Source organism: Oryctolagus cuniculus, chromosome 3 (genome assembly GCF_964237555.1).
Source record: "Oryctolagus cuniculus chromosome 3, mOryCun1.1, whole genome shotgun sequence".
NCBI lineage: Eukaryota > Metazoa > Chordata > Mammalia > Lagomorpha > Leporidae > Oryctolagus > Oryctolagus cuniculus.
This window is the reverse complement of record NC_091434.1, coordinates 94,372,700-94,389,987: the sequence shown is the minus strand read 5'-3', so window position 1 is coordinate 94,389,987 and position 17,288 is coordinate 94,372,700. Positions and strand designations below refer to the sequence as shown.

At 41.0% G+C, this 17,288-nt stretch overlaps 1 protein-coding gene across 3 annotated transcripts in view; it reads left to right on the top strand.

Annotated features, from left to right (window-relative positions):
• The first annotated feature begins 5,938 nt into the window (after positions 1-5,938).
• The window catches only part of ACVR2A (activin A receptor type 2A), a 95,214-nt gene continuing 83,864 nt past the window's right edge, over positions 5,939-17,288 (top strand). The window contains exons 1-2 of one of the 3 annotated variants that reach the window (XM_051849571.2): positions 5,939-6,077; positions 6,445-6,578. In XM_051849571.2, coding sequence (XP_051705531.1) covers positions 6,524-6,578 — 55 coding nt within the window. In that variant the 5' untranslated portion in view covers positions 5,939-6,077; positions 6,445-6,523. Of the gene's footprint in view, positions 6,078-6,119; positions 6,579-17,288 lie in introns of those variants that run through there. The other 2 variants (XM_017342835.3, XM_070070963.1) reach the window with 2 other exon arrangements.

The following is a 17,288-nucleotide window of genomic DNA, read 5'->3' as shown; positions in this document are numbered from 1 at the left end:
TACCTTTCTCTGAAGGGAGGAGAGAACTTCCACTTTGACCATGGCCTTGTCTAAATATGATCAGAGTCAGTGAACTCAGGGGGCTTCCATAGCCTTGGCAGCTCATGACAAGAGCTCAGGGTGATTACTGATGCCATAAACAAAGAGTGTCAATTTGTTAAGTCAACAACAGGAGTCACTCTGCACTTATTCCTCATGTAGGATCTCTGTCCTTAGTGTGCTGTACATTGAGATTTAATGCTATAACTAGTACTCAAACAGTATTTTTCACTTTATGTTTCCGTGTGGGAGCAAACTGTTGAAATCTTTACTTAATGTATGCTAAACTGATCGTCTGTATATAAAGAGAATCGAAAATGAATCTTGATGTGAATGGAAGGGGAGAGGGAGTGGGAAAGGGGAGGGTTTCGGGTTGGAGGGACGTTATGTGGGGGAAGCCATTGTAATCCATAAGCTGTACTTTGGAAATTTATATTCATTAAATAAAAGTTAAAAAAATTAAGTCAAAAAAAAAAAAAGAAGTACACTTTGAGTAGCGGTGATTATCATACTTTCATATGATTTAAGGTAGTACACGTCTTTAAAAAAGCCTGAATCATTCTTCACTGGGCAGGAATACCCAACCTACTATAATGTGTTTAGCATCTAGCCATAAGAAAAACACTGTCAGTGACACAATCTTTACCAGTTATTTTCCAAAAGAACACCTTGCTTCCCACCTCTTCCTCCTCCTCACTTCATATACATTTGCAGCTGCTGGGGGGCAGGTCAGTATAGCATTTGAATTCAGAAGCACTGAAGGGTGGGCAGGGGTTCTGTCAGCTGCTTAGTAATGATTAGAAAAGGTACTCTTTTATCAGTCTAGGGAGGACTTTAGACTTAGTACCTGTTCAGGAAGACTAACCATCTGTGGTCGTGGATATGGATTACAGAATGGGTGGGAAATCCTTTCCAAATTAAGTCTATTGTTTTTGTTTTCCACACATTTACTTGATTTTGAAGGGGATGATAATGGGGAGAAAAAGTCAAATGTTACTTCTGGGATGTCACAGAGAAACCAATTGGTTGTTGAGATTTATATTACTAACTGGGTCAGTGTAGCTTTTATAAAGTGTTGGATACATTATTTCCATCATGCTGGTTTCTCTGAACTCTTCTCATTTTCCTGCCCTAAAATATTTTGCCTTAGTGCTTTACCCTTCATCCATTCCCACATCCTTATTTTTCTCAGTATGTGTCTTTTGGGGGCCATTGGCACAGTGTAATTCAAGGGCTGGATATAAGCAGGAGAGGAATAAACAGCAAAACCTAGGATATAGGGAGTTTTCTTCCCACCATGGGCACTTAGGGAGAAGAGGATATTCATAAAAGATATGTTGATCCTTATCTGCCTTCCTTTAACTTACAAAGTTTGTGCCCCATGTATGCCTTAGAGAACTGGTATAAGAAGTTTGTTACTTTACCACTTCAGGAAGACTCATGTTATCTGAAAAGAGATTTTTGTAGTAGCTAAAAGCAGCAGTAATATTTTTAGGGGCCAGAGTTCTGGCATACTGGGTCAAGCCATTGCCTACAGCACCAGAAGCCCGTATGGGCAATGCTTTAAGTCCCACCTGCTCCACTTCTGATCCAGCTCCCTTTTAGTGCACCTGGGAAAGCAGCAGAAGATAGCCTGAGTACTTGGACCCCTGTACCCATGTGGGAGACCTGGATGAAGTTCCAGGCTCCTGGCTTCAGCCTGGCCAAACCTGGATGCTGTGGCCATTTGAGGAGTGAACCAGCAGATGGAATGTCTGTCTCCCTCTCTCTCTGCAACTCTGCCTTTCAAATAGCCTTTTTAAAAAAAATTTTTTTTTTTATTATTTGAGAGTTACAAAGACAGGGAGAGACAGAGACAAAGGTCTTCTATCCACTGGTTCATTCAAATAGCCTTCTGGGTCTCCCATGTGTGTTCAGGGGCCCAAGCACTTGGGCCATCTTCTGCTTTCCCAGGTCATAGCAGAGAGCTGGATTGGAAGAGAAGCAGCAGGGATAAGAACTGGTGTTGGGGCTGGCACTGTGGTGTAGCAGGTAAAGCCGCTGCCTGCATTTTTGGCACCCTATATGGGCACTGGTTGAGTCCTGGCTGCTCTACTTCCGATTCAGCTCTCTGCTATGGCCTGGGAAAGCAGTGGAAAATGACCAAAGTCCTTGGGCTCCTGCAATTGCCTGAGAGAACCACAAGAAGCTCCTGGCTCCAGGCTTTGGATTGACCCAGATCAGCCCAGCTATGGCCGTTGCGGCCATTTGGGGAATGAACCAGCAGATGGAAGACCTCTCTCTCTCTCTCTGCCTCTCTGTAACTCTGCCTTTCAGATAATAAATAAACAGCTTTTTTTAAAAAAAAAAAATTAGAAATGATTAGATTAGAATTAATGATTAGAAAAGGTACTCTTCTATCAGTTTTTTTTTTTTTTAAAGATTATTTATTAATTGAAAGGCAGAGTTACAAAGAAAGAGGAAAGGCAGTGAGAGAGAGAGAGAGGTCTTCCATCCGATGGTTCACTCCCTAACTGGCCGCAATGGCTGGAGCTGCGCCAATCCAAACCCAGGAGCCAGGAGCCTCCTCATGGTCTCCCAAGCGGGTGCAGGGGTCCAAGGACCTGGGCCATCTTCTATTGCTTTCCCAGGCCATAGCAGAGAGCTGGATCAGAAGAGGAGCAGCCGGGACTACAACCGGTGCCCATATGGGATGCCGGCGCTTCAGGCCAGGCTGTTAACCAGCTGTGCCATAGCACCAGCCCCAAATAAATAAATCTTAAAAAAAAAAAAAAGAAAAAAAAAAGAACTGGTGCTGTAGGTGGAGGCTTAACCCATCATGCCACAGTGCTGGCCCCTCAAATAATCTTAAAAAAAAAAAAAAAAGAATGTAGAAATATTTTATGTCTTTCATGTAAGGGAAACTTCTCTCTCATACCAAAGGTTTTTCAGTCTCTTCAAAAAAATGAAGGAAGATACATGACATTTTGCTCATAAGTGGATGTTGGTGTGTTCAAGAGCGAGTGAATTACCCTAAGGCTAATTTTCCCACATTACATGGCCCACTACCACATCTCAAAGGCAAGTTCATATATCTCAATTCAATTCCAGCCTTACTTATGAGTTGAAAATTTAAACTTTGTCTCTCTTTGAGCCATAAGAGTTCTTAAAAAATTATTTAAGAGGCAGAGAGCAAGTGAGTGAACAAGAGAACCTCTATCTCCTGGCTCACTCCCTAAATGCCTGCAATAGCCAGGCACAAAGCCAAGAGTCTGGAACTCAACCCTCCCAGGGTCTGCATTAGCAGGAAGCTGGAATCAGGAGCCCAAGCCCAGATGGCACTCTGACCAAGCCGGGGCATCCTAACCAGTCTTAACTGCTATACCAGTTGCCCACCTCCTGGCCCCCAACATGTGAGTTTGTAACACAAAACAGGAATTATCCTTTATTATAGAAGCAGTTTGTGTTACTTACCTCTGTGTCCTCACCCAGCCCACACATACTTGAATCTCAAGATTGAACTGGCTTCATAAGATTCTTCCTGGGAATAACTTGAGGTTGAACTAAAGTTCTTGGCTCAACTCTGGACTTGGCATTCCTGCATTGGAATAATACAAGGCTAGAACTTGGATTGGAGTAATGAATGGTGTTAGCTGAAGTTTCTCATTTCGTTTTGTCCTTCCTCACTTTCTTAGGCCGTACAGCTTGCATTGTTAGGAAACTCTTGGATTTGTGAATAAGAAAAGGTGATTCCAGAAAACAGGGAGTAAAGATCCACAGTAGGATTAACTGAAGCTTTCTTTTCTTTTTCTTTTTTTTAAGGTTTGGAACCCCAATGGGAATTAATCACACACTTTTTCAACTTAAGTTTTTGAATTCTCAAAACACACAGGGTGGGGCGGACAGATTTAGGGACAGGATGACTATTGTTACTGAGATTATTTTAACTCTTTGCTAGAAAAAAATCTTCTAGTGGAAACTTTGATTTGTTGCTCTTCTAATACCACAGGAAAGTAATTTTCACGTTCCCTATTCTTATACCGCAAATTTGGGTATTAAGATAAGGAATATATTTTCAAGTTTCAATTCTGTTACTTGTTATTCCAGTTAATCTACTTGAAGTGATGCAAAGATAAGACAACAGTGGGGCCCCATCTAGGTTATAACCAACATGAAACTCCTGAATGAACTGAAAGTTTAGTGGTTTTAAATTAAAATACAATCTTTCAATCCAGAACCGCAAGTGACAACTCTTAATTCATATATATTCCTCTGACCAGCTCATAAAGACAGGAAAACTACAGAACATCCCATCAGACACCTTTAAGACCAACTTGGGAATTTAACTGTTGCACAATATCAAATTCTGAGCACCAGGAGTCGAGAATAGAAATCTTGGAGAGAGTTTAAAGAGCCACAACGATTAATAATAATCCTGACAAGTTGTAGAAATGGACAGATAATTACAGGATGAACCTAATAGGCAGAAATAGAGTAATTTAAAGAGAGAGATAAAACACTATAAAATACAAGTGAGAAGGCTTGGGTTTGTGGAAAAAATGCAGGAATTGATAAACCACAAGTAAAATGCGAATTAGCCATATGTTTAGTTGCTTTACTATTATTAAAAACCAAAAACCTATGGACTAAATGCACATACTGTTTTAAGAAAAAGGCAGTCATCCCTAGTCATTTATACAATTATTTATTAATCATTGAGCATACAGTTCTGGGTGCTACACTTCACGCACGGAGCTCACTTGTGTGGTAAATGACAGAGCTGGTACCTTTAATAGTCTTTAGTTTACGTTCTGCAGCCAACTTCAAATATAGTAAATACCCTGAACTCCTTGAGGTAGGGAGCCTATTTTTACATTTTGGATCCCATTCCGTGCCTAGCACAGCACCTTGTAAGCAATCAACAAGGATTAAGGGGTAAAAATAGGCCCTAAACGAGCTAAAATTTGAAACAGTAAACACTTGTCTGTCAAATATGTCGATCGAAACCCCCAGTTTTCCCCTTCAAAGTGTAACAAATATTTGCGAACCTATCACTTGAGGAACATTTTCAAGCACAACGCTTTGTGTATAAACGGGATGTTGGGAACGGATTCAAATCGCACATGGTGATAATTGGCGTAGGTATTCAGACCGGGTGGACAGCCCTTCCTCCGTGAGTTTTTTTTTTTTCTTTTTTTTTTTCTTTTTTAGCTGAAAGACAAAACGCTTCTGTGTTAGCCTCATTGGTGGGATGCAGAGCTAAGGCTGGGGGTGCAGACAGCAGCTCGCAGGGGCAGCGCGGCGAGCGCGCCGGGCCGGCTCCCACTCCCGGCAGCACAGACTCGGCTCTCGGAAGCTCGGAGCGAAGCAGGCGGAGCCCCTCTGGAGGACGGAGAGCCGCAGACGCCCCTCGGGAGTCACCGGCCACTCGCCCCACGGCGGGGTCCTTGTTCCTCTCGGACGCCCCCTGACTATTCGGGAGGGCAGTGGGGCGCGATTCGGAAGCCCGGCGCGTAGGTCTCCGGCCCCGTCCACCCAGCCACAGCTTCAGGGACTTTGAGGCGCCCGCGCCCCTTTGTCGCGGGCTCTCTCCCCCAAGCAGGCCGGACGCCGAGGCCTCGCGGTATCGAGCCTCGGCCCGCCCCGCCTCCTCGCCATCCACTCGGCCCCGCCCTCGCTCCCACCCCTCCCCCGCTCCCGCCGCGCTTCCCCGACAATCTCCTCGCGCTCCCGGCCCGGCACGCGCGCTGCGCCCGGCCGCCGCCGCCGTTGCCGCCGCCACAGCCGCCGCCGCCGAGCGTTCCTCCGCTGCCTGGCTTCCAGCTTCGGGCCGGAACCGGAAGTCTGGGGGGCGGGGCCGGCGGAGGCCAGGAGACCGAAAACGCGGCCGAGCCCGGAGCCCGGAGCCGGAGCTAGAGCCTGGACCAGAACTTGGCCGCCGCCTGCAGCCCCGTCGCCGCCGACTCCCGCCGCCCTGCTCAGCGCCTTTGCCGCCTCGGCCGCCACCGCTACGAGCTCGGTCGCCAGTGGTCCGCGGACTTAAGGTGTCCGGGTTGAAGGTCGGTCCGGACGTCGGACCCAGCTCGGTTCCCGGACTGTCCGGGCGGCAGCGGACGCCGCCGCCGCCGCCTTCTCGTAGCCTCAGCCTGGCGTTTTGTTCCGAGAGACCCGAGAGGCGAGCGCAGCTGACAGTGATTTTGACAGTGATTTAAACCCGCTTTTGTTGTTGTTGGCTTTTCGTTGTTTGGTTTTGTGTGTTGTGCGTGTGTGTGGCGGTTTTTCCCCCGTGGTGCATTTTTTTTATTGTTGTGCTCTTTTTTTCCTCCTTTTTTTTTTCTTTTTTTAAACCCCGTGAACGTGGTTTTTTTTTTTTTTTTTTGGCTCGGGGCTTCCGAATATGTTTTATGACGGTTGATTTTACACCAGGAGGTTTGTCTCCGAGGAAGACCCAGGGGACTGGATATCTAGCGAGAACTTGCTACGGCTTCCCTGGCGCCTCGGGAAAATGGGAGCTGCTGCAAAGTTGGCGTTCGCCGTCTTTCTTATCTCTTGTTCTTCAGGTAGGTGCAGGGAGCGCGGCGCGGCGGGGCTGCGGGGCTGCGGGGCTGCCGCGGCAGGCGCTGCTGGCGGCGGCGGTTGTTGTCGGGTGGGAGAGCTCCCGCCGAGCCCGGGGAGGCTTCGCGCACGCCGAGCCCCTCGGCTGCCACCCCCAGGTCTGATTGTGATCTGGAAACCTCCATGAATTTTTCCTGGTTTTGAGTTGGGTTGGCGAACTGATAAGAGTGAGTGCTGTGTTGTTGTGGAAGTGAGAAAGTCATGGTTTGTGGCCATAACACTGGATGACAGCGCTGGTTGGGTTGCAGTGAAGCCGCAAATACCACAAGTGACAATTTCTGCAAAGGTTGAGACCCGAAAGGAGCATTCCGAAATGTCACTTGCTGCAGGCTCTCCCAAAACAGGGCTTATTTTTCTTTTTTTTTTTTTTTTTTTTTTTTTTTGCCTCGCCTTTTAATTAGGGCTTCACCGTCGACTGTCACGATCAACTCCGTTGCTACTTAGGTTTTGACCGGGAGAAACAATGCACCATTACTACATCGTAATCTGGGGCTCCCCTCACGTTTTTCTTCAACTTGAGTGTCCAGCGGTGTTAAAAATAGTTGTAGTTGTTGTTGTTGGAGTGTTGACCATCACCCAGTGCAGGAGAGGTATGCCGCTGGTGTGCTGGTAATATGCTGGCTGGCGACCACCATTTGTGTGCTGTTTTCAGGCATAGATTCTGCTTACCTACGGAATACTTATCTGAAGCGCTTTGTATCGAAGCATTGTTTTCGCTTTAGAACAGCCCGTGTGAAATTGTTTGTGCTGTTAGATGTGCTATACTCATGAAATAGATTCTAGCCCAGGGTTGAAGAACGTTCTGGCCATTTTATATTCGAAATTTACGTTTTGTGAGGACGTTGTATGGTTGCAACCAGTGGTTGGAGAAACTATCTAGTCTTTTGTATTTGAATTCCTGTAAATGGATACAGCATCTAGCTAGCTCAAAGGTGTGAAGACATACATAACAGGAGAGTTAGTTCCATAGATGAAACCATTTAAAAGTCGCAGTGAATCTGCTTAGCATAATATTCAATATCCATTTGCTAGGTTGTGAAATAGAATCATGGGGGGGGGGAGAATTGACAGGTTTCATTGCTATGTCTTTATCTCCTTTGCCACAGGAAAATTAGAGGGTGGTAGCCCTTTCTTTGTGTACCTCTGTGATATGTGTGTGTGTGTGTGTGTGTGTGTGTCTCCCTCCGTCTTCCCCACCCCCACCCCCTTTAATAGAATCTTGTAATGTATAGAATTTTGCTGAATGGTACATTTCCTTGTGGTTAATAAATGGATAAAGTCTAGTCTTATGTCTGTAGTGGTATTGATCAGTTCCGGGTGGGCTGAATGTGTTGTGAAATGGCGATCATTGCCAGAGATTAACCAAAAGAATCATGTCTGTTTAAATGGAAGAAGGAACATGCTTAAGGCAGGCTGACAGTTCTTTTTGTGCATGGTTTGCGGAGGAAGCTAAACAATGGTGTGTCTGAAATGAATGAAGGCCTTGATAACATTAAACCTCTTGCTTTTGTGAGATGACTTAGCCATGTAGTTTTTATCTTTCCCATGGTAATCTTTCTCCTCTGTCCCTGTATGTTCTGGCTGGTGAACTCATCTTGTTAAGATCCTTTTTCTGATCTGTTGCCCTTGAGGAGGAGGGGCAACATGGCCACTGACCAAGGAATTGTGGACATTATTTCCTCCCAAACCCACCTGAGTCACACTAATTGGTTAAAGGAGGTTATTCTTGAGCTGTCTCAAGGTTTACTTCTGAAAAAGCAGGTTGTCCTTACAGATCTTACAGCTTCCTCTGCTTGATTTGAAAGTAAAAGGAATGAGCATTAGTTTCTTGTAGGATTATTTTTCACTGGGTCAGGAAGTTAATAGTTAGATTTTTGAAGTAGTGATATTGTTGCTATAGAACACATATGTAGATATCATTTATATTAAACTAATATTAAGTATTGTTGAATAGGCTGTTTTTAAAAAAAACATTCTAGGTTAAACTAAACTCTGTGATTCTATTGAAGACAATTGAATTTATCTTAAAAGCCTTAATTTATACAGGAAAATTTTTAGTATTTAAAGTCTCAGATTTTTGAAAGAACTTTGTTATGCATCAAATGCCCTCTTAAAAGGGATTATTGTGTTTTCTCCTTCTAATTGATTTTTCTGTGTCATGTGTAATTTGACATACTGGAAGCATGAGGGTCGCTATTTTTGAGAATTTAAAAAATTTGTCAAGTTGTCAGTTTTCTGTCTTTGGATATTTGGTTTAAAATCAAATGGGAATAGTAGGAAAGAACAGTTTATTACAGGTGTTAAGGGTGGATGTTTACTGTTTCCTTTAGTAATTTGTGGACTTTGATTTTTTAGTTTCTGTATGTATTCTGGAGGCTGATTATGCTGATTATTCTTACAGGATATGGCCAACTAGATAATGTTCTTCTCTCTTACAGTCCAGGAGAAACATTTTGAGTTTTGCCCTCATCCTGGAATGTTTTCGGATTTCCTTTGACTTTGAATTTTTTTCATTCCCTTTATCCCTCCTCAGATTGTGTTTCCAAACAGGGAATCTCCTCAATTTTTTTTTCTTTTTAAAGCATCATGTTTAATTTGTATCTTTTCGCATAGTTTGTTAAAATGTGAGGATGAGTTTAATACCTGTCCTAGTACTTAGGTTTATTCTACCTAGAGTGATGCAGCTGTTGTGGTATTTGAGTTGCATTGAAGTAAGTTGAGAATTCTGAGATTCCTTTGGATTTGCTGGAAGCTGGAGAGGTATGGTCATTGTATTTGATGAAATAAGATGGAAATATCGTGGTTATGTTGCATATTCAGTTCAGCTAGGCAATAATGTGTGTGTGTCAGTGAGTATGTGTGGTTGGAGGGAGAGTTGGCAGTACAGACTCTTCTAACTTTGGCTAACAAGTATTAGATAGTAAGTGATGAGTTTTCTAAAAGGCAGAATCTCAAATGTCTGTGATCATATTCAAATATAATAGCAGGGATGCTGCCAAGTATCCAACAGTACACAGGACAGTGGAACAAAGAATTATCTGGCTGAGAATGTCCATAGTGTCAAGATTAGGAAACCTTCTTGAAACTTTTAATTTTAGTCCACTAGTAAAAGGGCACTGGCCATCACGGCCCCCCCATCCCCCACCCCCATAAAGGCAGTCATCTAAATTTTATGAATACATGGTTTGATGATCTCCAGGTGACCTTGAATTGAAAATTTTCATTATCTTTTAAAATTAGAATATGATTAGAGAAACAACAATAAATATGTATGTTATTTATCCTGTTATACCTTAATAAAAATTTTCTTTATGGCTTTTGGATAAACTCTCCAATCATCTAATTGATAGAATGCTCATGAAGACTGTATGTTCATGGATATGATGAATGATAGGTCAGGCTATCAAATTTAATAATACTTGCTTTTGATCCTGTATTCTTTTTGTCATAATCATCATCTTTAAGGATGTTTCATTTTATCCTTGTTGAAATCACTGGACTGCAAGGCAGGTGTGTGTGTGTGTGTGTTTAACATGGTGATTGAAAGTGTCGTAAGTATCATATGGAACAATATGTTCACTGTTAAATATTCCTTGAGTGGTTTCAAGGAAATTTGATTTTTTTAAAAAAGGGATTATTTCTTTTGTCTACTAGCTTTAAGAAACTTTTATGATGATTTCTTAATTACAGCATTCTCTTGAGAATCATTTGCTGGGTTTTTTTGTTCCTATTAGACTCATTTAGGGTACACCAAGTAATACTCTGTGATGTATTACAGGTCTTTTTCCCTTTTGAAGGTTAAATCTTGACCACAATACGTGCTTACTTTGTTTTAAACTGTAGTTTTCTGGAAATTAGCCGAACTAGCCTGATTAAAAATGACAGTAAAATTCTTAACAAAGTAAGTAGCACTATGCCATTGAGAGAAAAATTCGGAAGTCACTCCCACAAAAAGTATGCAAATAAGTTCATACTCTCTCTGTAACACACCTCCTCATAACCTCCTTCTAATACTTCTGACATTTTCACCTTTTGAGTCCATCAGAATCGCTGTTAGCTGTTCTTGAGAAGTGATGTATAGCTAAACAGGATGAGATTTTAATAATCTTTAAGTTGCTTCTCAGATTCTAAGGCTTTACTTGTTGCATTTTTACTTTTGTTAAGTACTATTTCTCATCTTTGATGTGTCGTAACTGTGATTTAAATTTGTCTTTTCATGCTCTCTTCTGTTGCTACTTGTCATGGTGTCTCTCAGATCATAGATAATCTTGGCAAGATATGATACTGGGGTTAATAGTATGCCTTTGCTTATTACTCCATGTTCTGGAACATACCACATCTCTTTCTCTTTCATTTTAGTTTTCTTCCCACTTGTCTCCCTTTTTTACTGTTTCGCTACTCTATCCCTTCTGAACTTCTGAATAATATAGGCTGCTTGCTAGGAAACCTAGCCATTGCTTAGTTTCATGGGTGGCTCATGTGGGATTTACGGGTTGGATTTAGGATGCTTGAGAATTGAGTAGATAGACTTTTCCATTTTTCTTTCATTTGCTGGTTTCCGTTTCTCCTTTCTCTCTCTCTCTCTCTCTCTCTCTCTCTCTCTCTTGTACACACACACGGAAGTAGTGTTACTCTCTTAGAAATCAGATGACTGGAATTTTAGATTGCTCTTATTCCCTTTTTAATATTTAGGTTTTCCTTATGTCTTTGTTGCTTCAAATGTGTATCACTTATTTTTATTCATTCGTCATCTCTGTTTAGGCCAAAATTTGACCAGACTCGAGAGTATATATATTTATTGCTACTGATAGGACCTCATTAGACTTCCTCTGTGGTAGATTTAATTCTGTTAGATTATAACAGTCATGTCTAGACAGAACATTGATTTCAAATTGACTATTGAACATGAAAGTTCCAGGAATAGTGTATAGAGGAAGAAGGCAAGAAAACTATTGGAGATAGCTATTGACTTTCCGTCATTCTCCAGTGAGATTTCTGTTAGTCACTTTCATATATCCAAAGCATCTAATGGTCAGGTTTTGTTGAATAAAGGATTTAAAGGAAATATGCTGTCTCTGAGGTTGAATTTCATGAATTGTTTAAATGGTAGGGTTAAGGGGAAAAAATGGGAGATTCTTAGGGATAGTGACCAAGAATATGGTCATGGTGGTTAGATGACTTGGCCTCTGGTGCCAGTACTGCCACTATCTGGCTTATCTGTCATTTTCTCTTACCTGAATTATTGTACTACCTTTCTAGCTAAGATGAGATGGTTTCCTGTCACTACTTCCTCTCTTCCTAATCCATCCACATAGCTGCCAGAGTGACCTCATTAAGAAATAAATCTAAATATGTCACTCTTGCTTGAAACCTTTTGCTGACTGTGAGTCACCTTTAGCATATAATCTAAAGCCTTAGAATGGCATATAATGTCCTTCATCATTTAGTTCCTGCCTTTTTTTGTATTACCTCTTGTTATGTAGTTAAGAGTGTGCATGCTGGAGTTAGACTTCCTTAGTTTAAATTCAGGCTTCACAACTTAGTCTTGATCAAATCATTTCACTTTTGGGCCTCACTTTTCTCAACTGCAAATGCGGTATTAATACTGCCTACTGTAAATAAATGGTTGCTATTCTGCCTCTGCTCCTGATCAACGTGAGTACTATATTCCGCCATAATAAACTTCACTTGCAGTTTCCTGAATGCTTCTTCCTTTATTGTGTATCAGTGTGTACCTTTTATATGTTAGTGCTACCTCTGTGTTTCTAAGACAGAGAAGTTATCACCTCCTTAGAAGCATTTTTCTCTGCTACCCAACCCAGACTGAATTAGTTGCCTTCTGTTCACTCAACACCTTGTAAATAACCTTGATTTCAGTAATTATTGCAAAATGTTTACATGCCTGTTTCTATTTTACATTATGTAAATGTTCACTTTCCTGGTTCTACTCTTTGAAGACATCTTCCCTTTATTTACAGATCTATTCCTGGAGAGTGGCACACCATAGGTGGTCAGCAAACGTTTATTGAATGAATACAAAAAAAACAATTTCACCACCTTGGGCCAGGTTTTTCCTCTTATGTATTGAAGTGATGATATTGGGTTGATGATCTCTGATTTTTTTCCTACTCTAAAAGCTTTATAATTATGTTCTTTTAAGATTGGAATTGGATAGTGACATTTTATTAAAAAATGAATTTGTTGTTTTAATATCCTCTTCATTTTTTAAAAAATATGTAGTCTTCTGAGCCTTAGATTAAATCTTTTGATATAATTTGAATTGTATAGATTTAAAAGGAATCTTTGATATTCAAGTTCAGCGGCTTTCATACTTTTTTGACCATAACCCACAGTAATAATTATACATTATGTCATGACTTGCCTCCTATGTAATAGTAGTAGTCTGTGTGTGTATATACAGAGGCCAAATTGCATGAACTGTTTACCCTTACTGTGTGCAGGACTTTATTTAGTTTAATACTCTACTTCATTTTTAAAATGTGGATTTTGACCAATTAATTGATTCAGTGACCAACTAATGGATTGTAAACTCCTAAACAACACTGACAATAGTTCAGCAATCCCCTGTTTTGCCTATTTAGTACTCTCTGAAATAAGGAAACATCCTAAGTAAATATGTGCAATACAAATATATGCATTGAAAACAAACTGCAGTGAAAAATATAGTCATTAGTTAATTCAAAGTAGAGAATGTGTGCCTATGGGCCCCAAGGGGATAACATGGACTTTCCCTGATTGAACTGTTCTTTCTGCTGGACTAGTCGGATAAATTAAGCACACATGAAGGCCCTGAAACAAAATTAGATTTTGGGGAGTTTGGGTTTTTTTTCCATTTAGGAATGACTTGCTGGAGGAGATAGATCCTAATACCAGGGTAAAAAGTATTAGCAGGCAGTTAAAGGTATTCATGTTAACATGAAGGAAAAGGCACAAAATTTTATCAGTAACACAGAAGACATTTGAGGGTAAACTTGACCGTGATGGAAGATAAGTTGATTTGGAGAAATTTTGCCTAAGTCTGAAGAAGAGATTTGTGTGTTGAAGGGATATTCCTAATTGCTTGAAGGTTTGGGAGAGCCTCAGTTGAGAGGGTAAGTCCAGATAAAGAGTAATTAAAACCAAGGAAATATAGGAGTAGATGATGCAGATCCTGATGGACATAAATAGATATGGACAGAAACGCAATTTGAAGATTAAGACAGGATGGTTAAGAGATAATTGTAAAGAGAGAGCTTGCTGAAAATAGAAAGCATTTTCATAACTAAAGAAATTCACAGATAGAAATGGATTCAGAGGATAAGCAAGGGTGATGATACAGTCATAGATTTGGAAGAATAAAAGTGTAGGTGAGCGTATGCAGTACTCTTACAGGGGCAGACATTGTGTGATGGATATGTCTCCATTGTGCTGTCTAGTTAGAGAATTTTAAGCATTAGTGGCTCAATACATTGTTTGTGCTTAAATAATGGTCAAATTCCAGTAATTTCTCTTACTGGTCATCCAGATTATATTCTTTGAAATCTATGTGATGCATTGTCCTTAGAGCAAATTATGCTGTTCTATAGAAGTACCTTAGATACTTTTTTAAAAAAAGATTTATTTTATTTATTTGAAAGAGTTACAGAGAGAAGTAGAGACAGAGAGAGAGGTCTTCCATCCGCTGGTTCACTCCCCAGATGGCTACAATGGCCAGAGCTGAGCTGATCTGAAGCCAGTAGCCAGGAGCTTCTTCTGAGTCTCCCACACAGGTGAAGGGGCCCAAGGACCTGGACCATCTTCTACTGCTTTCCCAGGCTTTAGCAGAGAGCTGGATCAGAAGAGGAGCAGTCGAGACTAGAACTGGCGCCCATATGGGATGCCGGTGCTTCAGGCCAGGGCTTTAGCCCACTGCACCACAGCGCTGCCCCCAGATGCTTTTTGGATCTTAGTAGTGCCATCTTAAGGCTGCAGCCTAAACCTTTCTTTTGGACTAGATAGCAGTTTTTTGTTTGGTTGCCTGTAGTCACACTGGAAATCATTTTATTTAATTTATTTTTTAAAAAGATTTATTTTAGTTATTTACTTGAAAGTCAGAGTTACACAGAGAGAGTCTTCCATCTGCTGGTTTACTCCTGCGCTGATCCGAAGCCAGGAGCCAGGAACTTCTTCCTGGTCTCCCACATGGGTGCAGGGGCCCAAGGGCTTGAGCCATTTTCTGTGGCTTTCCCAGGCCATAGCAGAGAACTGGATCAGAAGTGGAGCAGCCGGGTTTCGAACCGGCACCCATATGGGATGCCAGCACTGCAGGTGGCAGCTTTACCAGCTACGCCACAGCACTGGCCCCTGGAAATCATTTTATTTCCTAATGTTGCTGAAGAAAATAAATGTAAAGCAAGAAGATCTAGATTAGAAGATCTGGCTATACACGGGGGAGTGGTTGACTTCTAAAAGATTTTTAAAACTAACCAAGTCTTGTCTAAATATGATCAGAGTCAGTGAACTCAGGGGGCTTCCATAGCCTTGGCAGCTCATGACAAGAGCCTAGGGTGATTACTGAGGCCATAAACAAGAGTGTCAATTTGTTAAGTCAACAACAGGAGTCACTGTGCACTTACTCCTCATGTAGGATCTCTGTCCTTAGTGTGCTGTACATTGAGATTTAATGCTATAACTAGTACTCAAACAGTATTTTTCACTTTATGTTTCTGTGTGGGAGCAAACTGCTGAAATCTTTACTTACTGTATGCTAAACTGATCGTCTGTATATAAAGAGAATCGAAAATGAATCTTGATGTGAATGGAAGGGGGGAGGGAGTGGGAAAGGGGAGGGTTTCGGGTGGGAGGGACGTTATGTGGGGGAAGCCATTGTAATCCATAAGCTGTACTTTGGAAATTTATATTCATTAAATAAAAGTTAAAAAAACTAATCAAGTCTTGGGGCTGCATGGGAAGACCAGAGAAAGCTCCTGGCTCTTGGCTTCAGATCAGTGCAGCTCTGGCCATTGCAGCCAGTCGGAGAGTAAACCATTGGATAGAAGACTGACTCTCTCACTCTCTCTCTCTCTCTCTCTCTGCCTCTCTTTTTCTCTCTTTTTCATGCTTTCAAATAAATAAATCTTTTAAAAACCTAATCAAGTCTTTACATATTGTAATAAAAAGTAAGCCTGTCTGTTTAGAAAGTGTGGAGTGAGAACTCTTCCTAGTTATAACTACTAATTTTAAAATTTATACTTTATAGAAATGAGACCACTACTGGTAAAATAGTATTCTCGTATTTATGACTATGTTTATTAAATCTAGCTTGCTCTAAGGCATTACAGTATTTCAGTTTGAAGGGGCATGAGCAGGTTATTAGATGTTGGCAATATTCTGAAACTCTGTGATTAATTTTTTAAATTTGTAAACGGAGATGTATTAAATGAAACAATGTGCCATGTAACACAGTAGCTACTTCAGGGAAGATGTTCCGTACATATGTTAGTTTTTAATCTAAGTTAATTTAAAAAGATACAGGATGTAAAATACTTGAAAAATATAGATCTATTTCCTGGGAGGTAATTTTTTAATTTGCAGGTAAAATTACTCATCAGATAATGTGAAATAATATTCTGACCACATGATCTAGCCAAAGAAAATGTCAATATAGGATGCCAGAGAGGTGCCAGGAAATATTTAGAATATTCAGATATGATGGTTGTTTACAAGGAATACTTTAAGGTTTCATTGTTCTAGCATGCATTAAAAAGAAACATTGGAGTCATTGGAGTAAATCTTTATTTAATTTGTTGGAAATATGTTTTTCTTAGACAACTTCACTCAAGTGTGTGAAAACTTTTTATTGTAGAACTAAAGTTTTGGAAGATAATCAAGTCTGTTTTTAGGTATGATGTGCTTAAGCTTTCAATGTAATCAAATTTTGAGATCAATTTTTTTTTTTTAAAGATTTATTTATTTACTTTGAAAGAGTTACGCAGAGAGAGATGGAGAGGGAGAGGGAGAGAGAAAGAGAGGTCTTTCATCTACTGGTTCACTCCCCAGTTGGCTGCAACGGCCAGAACTGCGCTGATTCGGAGCCAGGAGCTTCCTCCAGTCTCCCATATGGATGCAGGGGCCTAAGGGCTTGGGCCATATTCTTCTGCTTTCCCAGGCCGTAGCGGAAAGCTGGATCAGAATTGGATCAGCTGGATCTCAAACCGATGTCCATATGGGATGCTGGCACTGCAGGTGGCGACTTTACCTGCTACACCACAGTGCCGGCCCCGAGATCAATATTTTGAATGTGGTTTAATTTGGACTACTTCTTAACAGTTTATCATTCAAATTCCTACTGACTGTTCTTTGACTTTGACAACCATTAACCCCTTACTTCACTTATTCCTAAATTAGAGGATGGAATAGGTATTCATTCAATATCAAATAAATATTGAAGCACATGCTAGGCATTGTTCTAAATTCTTTTGATGCAGCAGTGATTAAGACCTGATTGCACCCTTATGGAGGGTAAATTCATAAAGTAAGTAGTCAGATGAATGAAATAATTACAGATTGTGATATGTGTTGTGATAGAAACAGGGTGCTGAGTGGATAACTGTTTGCATCATATCACGTGCCACAATCTATAGTAGTTATTTATTTATCTGCCTGCTTATTAATTT